Below are 17,448 nucleotides of genomic sequence, written 5' to 3' on the forward strand. Positions count from 1 at the left end.
CTCATATTCACCAGCACGCACCGATTCAGCGGATAACAACATGCCTATAAATTGTGTGAGAACACCTCCAGGAAGTAGGAAGAGTCATAAAAAGAATAGCCTAAATAATGTATTGAATTTTCTTTTTCTTTTTTTAAATGATGATCGGATGAATTGCATTAATGTGCAAGCTCTGACAAAATGCAAATTGAGTGTAGCCAGAAGCCATACCGATTATCGCATCGCAAGATTTGAAACGTCTAATATTGCAACTTCAGACTTGTTGTCTGGCTGTGGATACTTTTTTCGTTTGGTAAAAATTACTGAGAGTGCAATACACCTCACTGCAGTAACCTAACAGCGCTTCGTTTGAGCGTGTAAGCGTTGGCTATTTATCTCACATCGCCAACAGCTGGGGCGATAACCTAACCTACACTTCCCTAATGAATTTAATGTTGTCACATTGGCAAAAATTAGCAAGCGACTGATATTGCTGTTTTCGTGCTCAAATTAAGTGTAACCAACTGTCGGGTTATGTGTCGCAGGTGAGAAAGTGCGCATTTTTCCAGCGACACCTCTCCTTGTTACCAAATACCCTGGAGAGTACTGTACACCACAAATAGGCCTACGCCAAGACACAAATATTGAGTTTTAAAATAATATTTATTAACTAACAGAAATCTAAAAGAGTCCCGGGGCACCCCAAATCTATACAAGTCCGAAATTCCAAATTTCCTTGGAGATCCCCCCCACAGTCATCCGTTCCGAAGGAGGCGGAGGAGCGGTGGCCAGGTGTCCATCCATTGCGAGGCTGGGGAGACAGGAAGAGCTTGGTGACAGTAGGCTTGATTCCATAGGCAGTCCAAATGACACTCACTTCCATAATTAAGTAGGCTACGCAGGTAATCGCTGCACTTATTCCACGTGATTTACAACACTGCACTCGCTAGTCTAGGTTAAACGTTAGGGGTGAAGTTGCACAGCACTCGCACACGGCACGGCTCACTGCAAACAATGTGTGCTGCGATTCACCTGGGTAGGCCAGCGGTGTTAAAAGTGAGTCCAAGTACAACTGGGTTTGGAGAGAGAGAGAGAGGGGAAATATATGCTGGGAAATATATGCAATGTCATCTCATAATCATGGAGTTCCTCATGCGATTTCATCTGGGTCAGTCAGAAATGCATGCACCTTGCGCACCGGGAAGTGTGTTTTTTCAAACAAGAAAACTGGTTCATCATATGCATGGCTTAAACTGACTTTAATGTTTGCCAACGTGCTATAGTTTTCCTCTCATAATAGCACCTGGCGACTGTGACCACAGTTAGATGACCTCGCGCGCGTAAACCCACACTGTAAAAAACAAAACTTGGCATTAGTTATACTGACAGATGATTTTCAGTTGACAATACGGACATTAAAAAGTTGGCTTTCAATACTCACTATCTGCATTAACCTCAACCATTTTTCTGTTTTAATATTGTGAAATTGAATGTCTGTTTTAACATAACTTGGACTTGGAAGTATCTGCCTGGAACTTTGACTTTGAAGTAGATATTCCTGAACCACGCATGCGCACAAGCAAAAGTTACAGATACGGGGATTCTCCTGGTAAACGAAAGGGGCTGGATTAACATCTCGACGACGTGCTTGGCCACGAATACCACTGATTTTGCCACCTGAAGTATACCAACACTTGATAAGGGTAAGATTAATTCTGTTATCAATAAAAAAATCTGCATATAATTTCTAGTTTGATACGGCCGCGCCGTCATGTTCAGTTTCCGTTCATTTCTTTTAAATGTAGCCTGGCCTGGTGGTCATCAGCGTGTAACAGGTGAGGTGATTAGCTAGCTAGCTGTGCATTCGTTTCCGAGATGAATTGAGAGGTGTCCAAGCGTTGTTTCATACATTGCATAATTTTAAGCATGAAAGAAGACCGCAATGTCTTTTTAAAAATTCTGCTATGTAGCCTATTGACTAGGTTAAACGGGAGAATTGAGTCATCTCGTGCCAAGTCCCGTGCTTTTCTGACCTCCCAGACGGCTAATACAATGTCCAACAACTTGAATGTGTAGCCTAATATTTGGCTTTATTGATATATTAAATACAACCTGTAATTTTAGAGTAGGTGACTGCAATCTGCTGACATGCTTTGCCTTTCATAAATGGGACTTGTGATGGTGAAGATGTTTGGTGATTGTGAAGCAACTGCGCACTTAATGTGCTTTTGGAAACTCGTACATATGAGTAGCTTATCGGAAACTCGTATATAAACATTTTCAACTAGTTCCCAGTGGAAAATAGCCTACCACTCGGGTGGCGTTCATGTCTGTTTCCCGTGTCTGCGTTTGGTTATATTGGTACCCTGAATGCAGAGGTAGGTACGCAGCAGTGATCGATAATCAGGACAGGAGCTTGTCAACATAACAGAATGCACTTGGACAGGGCAGGACAGCCGCCCGAGTTTATGGGGAATAATTGTCTTTAATTAGCCTACATGATTGACCGCGCCAAACACATTTCTTACGAAAAACGCGGATGATGCTGCCTTCTGCCTGGCTGTGCTAGTCTCGTGTCTGCGCCCATGAGAAGAAGAAATCGGCTATTAGATCATGCGCCCCTGGTTAGTTTTTTTTATATAGCGGCGGTAGCCTGTATAAGATATTCTAGATTCCTTTTAACAAGTGTGTTCAACATGTTGTTATACAGACGGTTAGGCTATTAGGCGTATGCATCCATACGAGCACCAAGTCAAAGCTTTTCTGTAGAGTGTAACACACTTCGAGAGCTGTTGAAAAAATGGCGAGCACAGAGACACGATTTCGCCAGCTCCGTGACGTTGAAAGTAATATAGCCTATAATTTTAAAAAGAGTTGATGGTGTGTGACGTGAGGGCCGCACTCACTTTATCACGGATAAGCTTTGCATTCTCAGTTCAATAGGCCTGTCCTGCCTATCTTCCGTTTCAACTTAAGATGTAGCCCACTTATTTCTTAATTCATGGTTAATGTTGTAGGCTACAAATCAATGTCCGTTTATTTGCTGTAGCCTATTTCAACCATTGTCGTAAACGCCCTGAGGGACATTGCTAGTCCAGTGGCCAGAAGGGCCGACCCGGACATATTTGGTACACCAACGTTTTTTTTATGAAAATGTATAGTAGGGGTCCCCAGTATAGAAGCTGCCAGATGCTACTTTGTAAATGTTCAGCATTTTTTATTTGCATTAATAGTCCAGTGGCCAAGAGGGTACACCCGGACATTTTTGGTACAACAAAGGTTTTTGATGGAAAAGTTTAGTATGGGTCCCCAGTGCATAGAAACTGCCAGATGCTACTTTGTAAATGTTCAGCATTTTTTATTTGCATTTATAGTCCAGTGGCCAAGAGGGTACACCCGGACATTTTTGGTACAACAAAGGTTTTTGATGGAAAAGTTTAGTATGGGTCCCCAGTACATAGAAACTGCCAGATGCTACTTTGTAAATGTTCAGCATTTTTTATTTGCATTAATAGTCCAGTGGCCAAGAGGGTACACCCGGACATTTTTGGTACAACAAAGGTTTTTGATGGAAAAGTTTAGTATGGGTCCCCAGTACATAGAAACTGCCAGATGCTACTTTGTTAATGTTAAGCATTTTTTTAAATTAACATTAATAGTCCAGTGGCCAGGAGGGCAGACCCGGACATGTTTGGTATACCAAAGTTTTTTTTGATGGAAATGTATAGTATGGGTCCCCAGTGCATAGAAACTTCCAGATGCTAATTTGGAAATGTTGAACATTTTTTATCAGCATAATGTTTATTTTCCCCTTTCTAATAAATATATATGTAAGGTTCCATTTCATAGCAAAGTAAGCTTGCTGTTATGTGGCATCGTAACACAGAAATGGTGGGTGTGAGAATTTGCATATATTATGCTTTAAGATTGCGATTAAGATATTTTACCCGTATTAATATATTCTCTTGAATTTAAGTGGACAAGTGAAGTAGTTCATCTTAAATAAATAGCTAATGTTAAAAATGAGAAACACCTGAAACATACAACTCAATTTGAGATTGCTTCAGATGTTGATTAATTCAGATGTTGAATTAATTGTTTTATTCTCTTTTCCCCTCCAGATACAACTCTCTCCAAACTGTGCTATGCAATGCAAGCACTGTAAATTTGTTCACTCTGATGTGTCAACCCTTCTGAAACACTATCGTCTGAAGCACGCCCAGGGTCATCAAGGGAAAAATTGGACCTGCCCTTATCAGGATTGTGTCTGTAACTTTAGGACATCAGGTACTTTGAAGAGTCATATAGCAAATAACCATGTAGAAAAGAAAGTGACTGCAGTTGCATCAACATTCAAGTGTGATAATTGCTCTTTTCTTAGTGCCTGTACTGCATTGGATTTTTTCACTCATCTGAGAGGTCATTTAAGAAATGGAGAGGAAATAATATGTCCGTTTGTGGGCTGTTATCATAAAATCAACAGTGTTGCCAACTTCAACATTCACAAGTGCAGAAAACATAGGAAACACACTGATACAGATATAAAATCTGCTGCTCCCCTTGTAGCAGGTAGTGCTGACACTGGCTGTCATGGGAGTAGTGTTGATGATGGGGATGAAGGACCCTCTGTGCATCCACAGGGAGATGAACCATTTGCTGAAAGTTTTGATATTGGTGCACTGGAACACAAGTTGGCATCTCTCTTTTTGTCAATGCAGACAGTCCTGCATGTGTCAAAAAATTCCACTCAGAAAATCATTTCAGAACTCAATGACATTGAGAAATTGGCAAATGAGCTGGCTGTTAAGAAAATAACCAGCATTTGCACAAAATACGGAATAGACAAAGATTCAGCGATGCTTCATGAAATCAGTGATGCTCTGTTTGAAAGTAATCCTATCATTCAAACCACTTCAGAGCGGGGCAGTTTGTCCACCCAGTACAGACGAGACGTGTATTTCCAAGAGCATTTTCCAATTTTGAAGCCCATTGAATACCTGTATGACAGAACTTGTCAGGATTCTTTCATTTATGTTCCAATTTATGACGCACTGAACAAAATGTTGAGTAATGCAGACCTTTTAGACAAAATTGTCTTTGATCAAAGCTCATCATCTGGGCAGCTGAAGTCTTTTCAAGATGGCCACTTTTACAAAGCCAATGCGCTTCTGAATGCCGAAGATCCTAAAATCTCCTTGGGGTTGTATATAGATGAACTGGAGGTGTGCAACCCACTCGGGACGTCTAAGAAAGAACACAAAATTGTAGCCCTGTACTGGGTCCTGTTGAACCTGCCACCAAAATACCTTTCTAGTCTGACATCTATTCAATTGGCTGTACTGGGGAAAAGTAATGATGTCCGCAAATTTGGATATGAGAAATTCCTCAGTCCTTTAACTCGGGATCTACAACTTCTAGAACAAACTGGGGTGTTTGTCCCAAGTTTAAATCACCATGTGAAAGGCACAGTATTTTGTGTGTGCGCTGACAATCTTGGAGCCAACAGTTTGGCAGGATTTGTGGAGTGTTTCAGTGCCACTAACTACTGCAGATTTTGTGTGATTGACAAGAAGGATATTAAGCGCACAAATGTCAAGGATTTCAAATTGAGAACTATTGAGGAGCATGACTCTCATGTGGAGTTGTTGCAAAGTAGTGGCAGCACGCAACCCGTCTTCGGGGTGAAAAGGGAATGTGCGCTGAGTAAGGCGTTGTTGTACTTTCACCCTGTTACCGGATTCCCCCCTGACGTGCTCCATGATTTGTTTGAGGGCATTGTGCCAGAGGAATTGGCAGTGTGTTTACAAGCTTTGATAGCCAAAGGTTTTTTCACACATGATGAGCTGAATAAGTATATCAAGACTTTCCCATACCAAGGCCCAGATAAAGTCAGTAAGCCAAAAGTCATTGCCAGGTCTTGCTTTAAAAAGGGTACCATTGGAGGTAATGCGCACGAAAATTGGACCCTCCTTCGCTTACTGCCACTCATTATTGGTCACCGTGTTCCTGAAAATGAGCCGTGTTGGGAGATTCTGATGGATCTCAAAGTTATCGTGGAGCTAGCCGTTTGTACATCATTTTCAGAGGAAACTCTGAGTTACATGGCTGGTTTGATAAATGACCACCGAAATTTGGTTATGGAAACGTTTCCGGGTTTCTCCATTCGCCCAAAACACCACTTTGTGGATCATTATCCACACTTGATTCACTGTTTTGGCCCCCTTGTTCCGCTATGGACTATGCGTTACGAGGCAAAGCATAGTTATTTCAAAAAAGTTGTACATGACACACGGAACTTCAAAAATATCCTTTTGACTCTGGGAACAAAGCATCAAGAAATGCAGGCTTACTATTCAGATCGTGGTGAACTTTTCTTGCAATCAGTTTACATTGAAAATGCAGAGCCCTTTTCAACCTGCAATTTGGAGGAACCTCTCAGATTAGCTGTTGAAAAGAAATACCCTAACACAGACACCGTCTCAGTTTCTAGTGATGTGCGTGTGGATGGGATCAGCTACAGGCCAGGCTTGATGCTTTCAGCAGGATATTTCAGTGGCATGCCTGAATTTTTTAAGATTATGAAATGTGTAGTAGTTCAGAAAACTGTATCCTTTCTTTGTAAGAAAGTCACTTCGTGGTATACAGAGCATTTAAGGTCGTTCATCATTGAGGAAAGCCGATATGGAGAGATTTGTATCCTGGATCAAAACATGTTAAATGACTTCCATCCATTGGTGGCATATACAGTTGGAGGTAGTCTTCTTGTGACGCCAAAGGCTTTTCTGCTACATTAATGGTAAGTTAATAGAGGGGCAGTTGTGACCTTAAGGTTTGGGAGTTGGTCTTATAGAAGGTGAAATGTTTGAACCTATTTTTTTTAGTCCCTTTGGATAAAATGCAAAAATGTGCAATGATGCAACATCAATGAAATCATTAGGGCTGTAATGATACACTCAACTCACGCTTCGGTTCGTATCACGATTTTTGACCTACGGTTCGATACAACCCACGAATTTTTATCTCCACTGAAGTTAGGAAACACTATCACATCAAATCATAAGGTTGTTTTCTGGACTAATGGGTAATAAAACTTTGAAAGGGCGTATCACGATACTGTCTCCTTGTATCACGATACAGTATCGTGACTCTGTGTATCACGATTTCTCGGTTCGATACAATATCGTTACAGCCCTAGAAATCATACTTTTATGATATTTTCCTGTCTAGTCTGGAAGCAACTCTGGTTCTGAATCGATTTAGCCTACTATTGTGTACATTTGGGTATAAATGATAAAGTAATAACCAAAAGATGCCCAAAATAAGAATTATTCTGCTGGTTGTGCCCAGTTCTCAGTTTTCATCCTTTCTTCATTTGTTCTGGTCACATGCATTTTATCCCACCCCTGGAGGTACTCAGGTTGTGCTGTTAATCTAAGCTGATACATCAATGTGAACTGTAACAAGAAGGTCTGCTTTGTCCCCTGATAGTGTTTAGGGCATGGTGTAGATGCCAGGAGATATGCCAATAGACCAGTGCACATGGAGGAGGGCACAGGAAGCTTAACAACACAAAAGTGAGATCACCATGTCAATCTTCGTGCCAGGTGGCACAGGAAGATAACTGACAGAGCCCAGCAAAATTAACTTTGAAGGCTGCCGATGTGCATGTGTCTCTCAATGTCAGGAACAAACTTCATCAGGAGGGTATGAGGGCCCAACACCCACACGTGGGGCCTATGCTTACAGTCTGAACATATTTGGTGCCCTTTGCTCTTCACGGATATGAGCAGGTTCATAATGCGCACATCAGACAGCCATAACAGAGTCTGAATGCGTCATGGAGAATGATCAGCTGTCTGCAACATAATTTGTAAGTTCAGTTCAGGGCATAAATGGCAAATATTATTCATTGGACAAATTTGGCTCTTTTCTGTTGGGCTGGAAGCATAGGCTCCATGTGTGAGCTCCATGCCTTCATACCCTCAATGGTCTCTCCCTGACCATTTAAGCAGAAACATGCACATCAGTAGTCTACAAAGCTCATTTTGTAGGGCTCTGGCAGTGCTCCGCTTGTGACTCCTGGTACAAAAGAGAGAGTCAGTTTTAAACCCTCTTATAGCCTCCTCCACATCGCCAAGTGGATAGGCGTGTCTCCTGACACATTTTGCCACAACACACACCTAGGGGTAGGGAAATGACAAAAGGCATGTGTGACCAAAAAAAAAATCAGATCAAAGGCTAAAAAAAAGAGAAATGATCTGTGAACACCTCTCAGGAAAAACTTTATAAGGAATGTAATGGTTATTGCCTTTTTACCCTTTGGTTGTTAAATGTGCACAACAGTAGGCAAAATGGATGTTGGTTCCTAATTAAAAATGCTGATATTACAGCATCTTTAAGTATGATTAACTTGGAGTTGCACTACGTTGTTCCCTTTGTGTGTGGAGGCAAATGCAATGATCAGAAACAGGGTAATAGCTTTGATATTGCATGACTAACTCTTACATTGTTGTGCATTTTGTCTCCTCAGAATGCTATTGCGGGTGGGCATTTCCCCTGGCAGCTTTCGGCGGGTCCAGCTTCCTAATCTACCAGACTCTGTGGACCAGCTAAAGGCTATTCTCAGACAGATGCTTGGACTGGAAGGAGAGTTTTCTTTGCAATTTGAAGATCCTGACTTTCAAAATGCCCTTACTGATTTGCATAGCATCGATGAGTTGCCTCCCGACAAACCAGTCCTAAACGTGGTGTATGACAACATTACTTCACTTGATATAGAGTCACGTGCATGCGCCCTGTCAGACACAAGCTCTGTGTCGTCACTTGACACAGCAAGCACATCTAGTCACTCTGACACATTGGGTTCTCCAAACTTTTACAGAAAACTCAAAACTGCTGAAGATTTGCCATCACCTGGATCTGTTAAAATTCCTGAGTTCTCACTCGATGTTGAGCTTCGGCTGAAGCAAGGAAACGAGGTCTACAAACAAACCAAAACTCCCATTGTCCCACCAAGAGAAATGAGGTCTACCATCTGCACCGCCATAGTGGAGTCCATTTTTGCATCAGGTTGCTACCCAGACAAGACAGATATGAAGTGTTACGCTGCAGCACTAGTAGCAAAACACCCATGCCTCACAGAAGATGGTCCTGGAACTGGGTATGATGGTTGGCTTGTGAGCCTTTGGTTTAAAGTCGGAAATTATCGGAACAAATTGCGCAAGGCTGGGCATGCAGAAGTGTCCATTAACAAAAAGAAAGCTGATTCAGAAGAAGGCATGAAGTTTCGCCTCAAAAAAGCAAGAAGAGCCGAGGTAAACTTTTTACCTCCACATGCGGAAGGGCAATCGGACGAATCTCTTGATGACCTACGATCACAAATGATGAAGGAAACTGAAAAGAAGACATTCGACGCCAAGTTTGTTAAAGACACAATGGATGTTACCTTTTCTCTTCGGCGCAGAGAGGTTATTGAAATTCAACCCGTTGTCCAAGTCCTAAGGGATAGATGGCCAGCTCTGTTCTTCAAAGATGAGGCCAGTACCTACTGCTATATTATTCTTAAAGTTTACCTGTTTGTCCATGATTGTTTGTCCTTGTCTTTCAAACTTGTAAATTAACTATAACACACTTTCTTTCACTGTTTCCACAGATATGCAGTGAATTTTTCCGGATCACACAAATTGACCTCATGGCCTCATTCCGATCATCACTGGCAAGATTCACTCCACCATTGCTGAAGTACTACAGGAAGAAGACCGAGTCTGCAGGATCTGAGCTTAGAACATTGCTTGCACCTCTAGATGTTCAGGTAATTTGTTTGTATATGCTTCCAAATACAAGGTTTGCACAATGAAGGAGCGTAGAGTACAGTTGAGACACTTTTTTTAATCCTGACTTAAATGAATATGTCCATCACTGTGCACACAATGCTTGACACAGAGGGCTATGCTATGCTATGCGTTCAACTATGCTATCTTAAGGGATTGTATTGGTTATTGCCTCTCAAATTCCCCCCATTGCTCGTTAAATTTGCACAACTTAAGGCAAAATGGATTCACAATGAGAGTTGCTTCCTAACTCTACAGACTGACAGACATATGCACAGCTCCTAGCTGCTGGTAAACGCAAGAGTGTTCAATACTTCAAAAGAAAGAAGTTTACTGCACACTTTCTTGACTTAATGCTCATTTGTTCAGAGTGAACAATGCGTTTCACCTCTGTGTGTCATCAGGTTCGCTCGACGCACAGAGACGACAGGTGAACCTGATGATGCACAGAGGCGAAACGCGTTGTTCGCTCTAAATAAACGAGCATTGAGTCAAGAAAGTGTGCAGTAAACTTCTTTCTTTTGAATATAAATAACTTTGAGTTGAATTGTATTGTTTTAGTGGCCCTTCATGTTTTTAGCGGTGCATTGAGAAATGTACATATTTTTGTTGTGTACACAATGTAAATTTAGGTGGCAGACATCATGGACCTTAGGGAACGCGTTGCCTTGGAGGGATTGCCTCTCGTCCTTAAAGAAGACCATGGGTGCCTTTTCCGGAAATGCTTCGTAAGTATTACTTCTCTCTCATCAGAACAAAATGATGATTTAGTTTTGTCATCTGCTCTTATTGGTGAATGATTTGTATTTTGCCTTGTACCAAGAAGGGTAAGCTTTCTAAGAACCATGCATTCAGATGTCCCACTGGGAAAGGTCCTTGTCATTGTGACAGAGCACACAGTGCACGTATGCCTCACATTTGCAAGGGGATGTGGCATGTGCTGGGTATCTCAGTTGTTGATGAGACCTACTACTGACAAGACTGAAACCGACTGCCTACTAGCAAGCTTGACTCCTATCTCATGACTGGCTTTACATTATTATTTTTATATGAAAGAAATAACCCATGAATAATGCTTGATCTTTTTTTGTGTACAACCCTAACGGTAGGGACACATGCACGTGAATTTGCGAACTTTGCCATTCATTCCTATGAGAGAGTGCGTCTGCATACCTCTTGGTATACAGTGCATGGGCATACATACACATACTGTATACCTCTGGTTGGGAATCACTGATATACAGTAGATGATCAAAAGTTGATAGTATCCTTGCCAAATATACCAAAATTGTATGTACTGTATGTATTTGTATACCTTCATCTGACATTTCTCTCTCTCTCTCTCTCTCTCTCTCTCTCTCTCTCTCTCTCTCTCTCTCTCTCTCTCTCTCGCGCGCGCGCTCAGGACACTGATGCTGAGGAGACGTACACCAAAGGAGTGAAGATCGGCATCCTTTCCGTAGTGGAAGATGATGGTGTGGCAGCAAGAGGGTCTCTTCCCAATGTCGTCAACATCGCTGTCATCTTGGAGGAAACTGTGGTCCTAGACAACATTAAGGACCTGCCCTCTGCTGTTGGTTACCTCTTTGGGCTTCTGTATGCCTGCAATATGGAATATCCGAAGGGACTGAACTACACATTTGAGGTGATCCAGAAGGTTTTTCTTGAGCTTGATGCGCAGAACTGCTCTGCCAGAGCAATTTCTCTGCGGCGCAAGATTTTCGAATTGTTAAGATAGGCTGTGTGTGTTTGTGGTTTGCCAGAGAGGATGTGACCTTTCCCCTTGGCCTTCTCGTGTGTTTGTGCGAGAGAGATAGGTGGTGTGTGCTGTTTGTTTTTTTGTATGCCAGTGTTTTAAAAGGTGTGCTCCCGTTTCACCTTTATGACACATTTATGAGCAGAGGCTCCACCCTCACAATGTGTTACTGTTTATGTGAGCGAGTAGCGAGCTGTAATGAGACCATCAGCAGGTATTTGGTAGTAGACTTTACCCAAAAATTCTGTTCTTTACAATGCCACACTGGTGGAGGTGGCACATGTTGCGTGTGGCATGGCCATATTGAAACTAAGTTTAATCAGTAGCCCCGTTGGGCTCTAGAAAACTAGGTGTTTTTTGCAGATTTTGAGCACTTAGTATTTTTTGTGTACCAGTGTAGGTGCCTTAACTATTTTTATATTCAGAGGTCTTCTTATTTTTATTTTTATGTCATACGACCAGCCTGTATTTTGTTTTTCTTTGATTAATGCAATGCGTGTGGCGTAAGGTTGAATTGCACATAGCCTGCTTTTCGATTGCAAGCTTCAATAAATATTTGTTTCATTGATATGGTGGTATAGACTTGTTTTTATTTGTTGTATACTGTTAAGTAAGTAAGTTGGGCCAACTCAAAATTTAAAAGTCAACCAATTTCACGGACTTTCTCAATTTTTTGTCCAGAACTTCATATTAAAAGTAAACTGGTTTCACAGACTAAGTCAAGTAATTGTCCAGAACTTACTATTATAAGTCAACCGATTTCACTGACTTTCTTAAGTAACTGTGCAGAACTTCAAATAACAAGTAACAGCTGTGTACTTGGAATATTACGTTCTGCCCAGTAACTTGAGAAAGTCAGTGAAATCGGTTGACTTTTAATAGTAAGTTCTGGACAAAAACTTGAGAAAGTCAGTGAAATCGGTTGACTTTTAATATGAAGTTCTGCACAAAAAATTGAGAAAGTCCGTGAAATTGGTTGACTTTTAAATTTTGAGTTGGCCCAACTTTTTTTTTTATCAGTGCATTAAAATATAGCCTAGCCTTCTGTGGCTATTCAGAGCAATATGAACCAATCAGGTCGGCGTTGCTATTAAGCAAAATACATCCCTGATGTCTACTTAACTAAAATAAGATGCATTTGTCTAATATTTGGAGACATCGCCTTGCTCTTTCTGCGGGGAATTAAGCGCCTCTCTCCCTCGCTCTCTCTCTCTCCCTCTCTCTCCCTCTCTCGCCCACACACACACACACACACACACACACACACACACACACACACACACACACACACACACACTGTTTGGAGAGGACGCATTTAAACTGTAACAGTTTAGGCAGTAGGGGAGAGCAGGGACTCATGAAACTCGGGACGAATGAAACACTGCGATTTACTCGAAAACTTTAACATAGCCTATCCGAAAGTATGAAAAGTCAAAGTTGTCAGGTTTACAGGCAAAAGGGATTTAAGTGTCAGTAGACACTGTCGGGACGAATGAAACACCCGTTTCATCCGTCCCTCTCGCCCATTGACTTAAAGCAGGATCAAAATAAAATGGGAGCACTTGAGATGACTATGTTCCAACTTGTCTTGAGCACCGTCGTAGCGCAACAAATCATTATCGTAAACATAGCCTAGATAATTGGAAATTACAAAAAATAGGCTACATTTTATAGACTTTGGCTATAGGCTAAGCCGACTCCTCTACCTGTTTGAATTAGTGCAGCCTTACAGGGAGGACGTTAATTTGGCATAGGTCAACTGCAAGAGACTACTAATTTGTGACTTGACGTGATGTGTGAATAATTAGGCTACGATATGCAACAGGCATATTTAGCCGCACTCAGTCATTCATTGGGTGAATGTCCCGACCCTGTGTGTCCGCGTGCATGCATGGGGTGGGGAAAAATACATCAAGCGTGCCATCACCACCCATCCCCCGGACCCACGAAACCCACTGAAGATCCAAGCAATTGTAGTCTGTCAGTATTTTAGTGTGGGCCCAGGTAGTTGAATTCCTGCATGGCCTGGTTATCTCAATAGTGCCAAGAAGATGTTTGCCCTCAGGCTAGTGTGTTCATAAAGCGCATGTTCGATTTGCTGTAATAGGCTACGATCAGTAAGCCTCAACTTGTCTGTCGTGTCTTTTCCTTCTTTCGATATTTTGTAAAATAGGCCCACGTTAAAGCCTAAATACGATAATAGGCCTAAATAAGGCTAATAAAGTGAGCTAAATAAGTCAGGCCTAAATAAAGTTGTTTTAGCCTATGAACTCAGGCAATGCAGAAATTTGCGGAGGGATTTTGGATAACTTGGCCTATAGGCTACCGATGGCTTTATGAACTTCATGACTGGGCTACAAGATAGTCGGGTAAGCATATTGACTTGTAGACCACCAACATCTGATGCTGAAGTGGGGGAGGGTGTTTTTTTTCACTTCAAATGTTCCCCGACACACACACACACACACACACACACACACACACACACACACACACACACACACACACACACACACACACACACACACACACACAGATACGCGCTAATCGCTCTCTCTCTCCGTCTCTCCCTCTCTTTCTCGTTGTTGCTATACGTGCATCTGGATAGGCATAGGCAGTGTGGTCACCCAGCACATTTTCATAGAAATGCTGTGTTTTTTTTTTTTTTTTAATGAAATCTTTATTCAGTTAGGTTGTGAACAGCGTTTCTCTTTCGATGTTGCGTCACCGTGGACAAGTGTCTGCTCGAAAACTTAATGCAAAGCGGCTAAAATGTTCAGAACGTGTTGAACTTTTCAGAACACGAATGTTTGTCTGTGGGGGAGGGGTGGGTTACAGCAGTGCAGTGCAGTGCAGTGCACGGGACTGCACAGCCTTTTGTGACATGTCGTGGCGCGACAGGTTATCCAGCCTCCGAAGGAGTCATAGTTCCCCAGTCATACTGTTGGTTCGCATCTCCACCGAAGCAACTGAATTTGCAGTCCTAATCACAGATGATTAGCCACACCTGGTGTAACAGATGTATTGTCATGTGTGCATCACATCCCCAGTCAGGGCTGGACTGGGATCTGAAAAGGGCCCGGGCAATTTTTGACTCCTGAGGGCCCAGTGCCTCTATCGGTATATCGGTATCAGTAGGCCTATATGATGACATTGTCTCGGCGTATATATACAGACATATAATGTATGTATAATGTATAGGCCTTTATATGGTAGTCATGTTTTTGTTACACAGAAGATATTCTTGCCCACTGGACCTGGGCTGAAAGGAAGAAAAAAACTGCTGTGCACCATGTTCCCTTCATACTGCTTCTGAAGTTCTAAGTAGCCTATGTTCGAGGGTAGGAGATAGAGAGAGGAGGACAACTAACTTTATTTTCCTGATTATGCGCCCTGACCAGTGAATCTCAATATTAAAAAAAGTATCCATACCATTTTCCTTAAGCAAAAACTGAAAATGGGTCCCACAGACCCAAACACATTAAGAGTGGAGTGTCACAATGGGAGTTTCCCAGGTGGACTTTCAAAGCAATATTTCACTAACACGCACACACACACACATACACACCCCAAATCTAATAATAATAATAAAATCTCGTAGAAATAAAAATTTCCTAGGTTGAATGTGCTTCAAATTGCTCCAGTTCATACAGTCAGTGAGCCTGCTTACTAAATGGCATGTTGACAACACGCCCCCCTTTCTCAATGCGCCCCAAAACCAAAAGTTGTTATCTAGGCATGAACTGTAATGCAGCTTGAGACTCTTCAAAAGAGGCTCAGATTGTCAACGTCTGACAGGTGTTTTTTTCCGGACACTCGCCATTTTTTCACCACAGCAAAACCAAGTCGTATCGCTTAAACCTCCAGCATAGCCTACACACTGCAATGCCAACAACAACACAAATAGCTAGAGCGTTCACAGCAGGTCAAGTGAGCGCGTAGCGATGACAATGGTACGGCTGGTCGGCGTCTTACTTATCCATCAGAGGCAGATAATAGTCAAGATAAAACCAGGTGTCTTGATAATGACGAGACATGACATTAGGGGAAAGATTACAAAAATGCATTTTGATCGTAGTTGCACAACACGAAAATTGTAGTTGCACAACACGGCGACAAGCAAAAGAGTAAAAAAGATATTGTAGGACTTGAGGAAGGGAAAGGGCGGGGATGCACCATTGCGCCGTAGCCTAATTAACATGCAATTACAAGACAGCCGACACATTAAAAGAAATGGCTACAAGAAGTTCATGAAAATAAAACTACATATTTGTTACTGATTTGAGCGAGTGAAGAGGGACGACAACTTAAGTTTCATGCGGAAAAACGCCGAAGCCAGCTAGATCTAGAGTAGAGGACAGGGCACGACGCATAACTAATACACAGCACACGTCACGGCCTTGTGACAAGACAAATGAAAGATATCTATGCTGGCATTACACCATTACAAGACAAGGGCAGGAAAAGGCGTCAAAATGAGTACATATTTGCGAGTGATTTGATTAAGTCAGGATGACAACTTGGTCTCAGTCAAGGGAAACGAAACAAGCAGCGCATAGCCATCACCAGACGGTATGGGTAATAGGGGTAGCCAAACTTGGCTACACTGCATTAGCTAGCTAGAGGGTGTGCTGGGGTGAAGACTAACCTCAATATCCCTGAGTCACGTCTCGTCTCCCGTCTCCTTGTCTTTTCTTCCCCTGCTCGAACCCTCTCCTACACCTAGGCTACACCTCCTCCTCCTCTTCATTATCCAGCACCACCTGTCCGCTCGCGGCCCCAGTGTCCCAACCTATCGAGCCATCCAGCAGTGGTTCCCCAATCCCCATCTCCGACGGGCCGAACCACATTTAGCTCGAGCTTATGTTTTTAGTTTTAAACAACTTGTCAGTGACTTTAGCACATTTTGCCGCGTCCAATTTAGGGTATGCGTTATCTTTTCTTGCGCTTGTCATGTAGCCAGTCTTCTTTCTCCATTTTGCGTCCTATCGTCCACCAGAGTTTTAAGCCAGGTGGTCGTCAACTACTATTGAGGTGATGATTAGTTTTGTCAAGTGGGGGTCTGTAGGGAGGGGAGGGCCTTAGAGAACCGAAGTGCTTCATTGGACTAGCTCAATGTGCATCAGAAGAAGCATCCAATGGGCGCCGATGTGTCATTTTTTACGGGTGCAGACAATAAAAACGAATTGTTATATATTTTTATTATTATTTCGGGCCCTGGGAGGGCCCGAGACGCACGAGGGCCCACCGGGCATTGCCCGGTACGCCAGATGGCCAGTCCAGCCCTGTCCCCAGTTAACCGGAATCCCGTCGATCGCGCACAACAGCGCATTGAAAGGATGAAATGTTCACAAGCACCAATACAAAAAAAAACGTCTTCAACCTATTAGTCCGTAGGCTATCCTGAGGATATCCGTTCCTGACTTGAATAGGTAGTGCAGAAATAATTAACAGACATCACTTAGCCTATAAGTTAGGAGCGGAATTGAGACGGTGAATGCAGGACAGAATAATGAAAACAAAACACCGTCGACTGGCAGTCTTGTTTAGGGATCACGCTTGTGTTATTATCAAATACCCAATGTTACGTGCAACGCGCAATTGGCTGACTCTTTCCACTTGTAGCCTAAAACTGAGGGAGGGATCAACATAGGCTACAATGAGCTACACTGAAGCAGATTACTCTGCTTCGCAAAAAAAAAAAAAACAGTGCACCAATAATACCCCCGTCTTCAACCTACTATTTAGGCTACCAGATATAGGCTAGTAATAGTATTAAGTTGTGCTACCTTGTTTTTTGTGGTAACGACAGTGTAGATCAGGTAATAACCTGCAATAGGGGAAGCGGCATGCGCCAGTTTTAAAGACGGAATGTCGTCGCCA

The 17,448-nt window shown here is 42.4% G+C and overlaps 1 protein-coding gene across 1 annotated transcript; it reads left to right on the forward strand.

The window, feature by feature from the left end:
• The first annotated feature begins 4,114 nt into the window (after positions 1-4,114).
• LOC134453670 (uncharacterized) lies at positions 4,115-11,630 on the forward strand. The gene is made up of 5 exons (XM_063204461.1): positions 4,115-4,266; positions 8,510-9,515; positions 9,632-9,790; positions 10,442-10,537; positions 11,215-11,630. Exons 2-5 carry the CDS (start codon positions 8,511-8,513, stop codon positions 11,545-11,547), a joined length of 1,593 nt encoding a protein of 530 aa, XP_063060531.1. The 5' UTR covers positions 4,115-4,266; position 8,510; the 3' UTR covers positions 11,548-11,630.
• The last annotated feature ends 5,818 nt before the right edge of the window (positions 11,631-17,448 follow it).

This window comes from Engraulis encrasicolus, chromosome 8, assembly GCF_034702125.1.
Source record: "Engraulis encrasicolus isolate BLACKSEA-1 chromosome 8, IST_EnEncr_1.0, whole genome shotgun sequence".
NCBI classification, from domain to species: domain Eukaryota; kingdom Metazoa; phylum Chordata; class Actinopteri; order Clupeiformes; family Engraulidae; genus Engraulis; species Engraulis encrasicolus.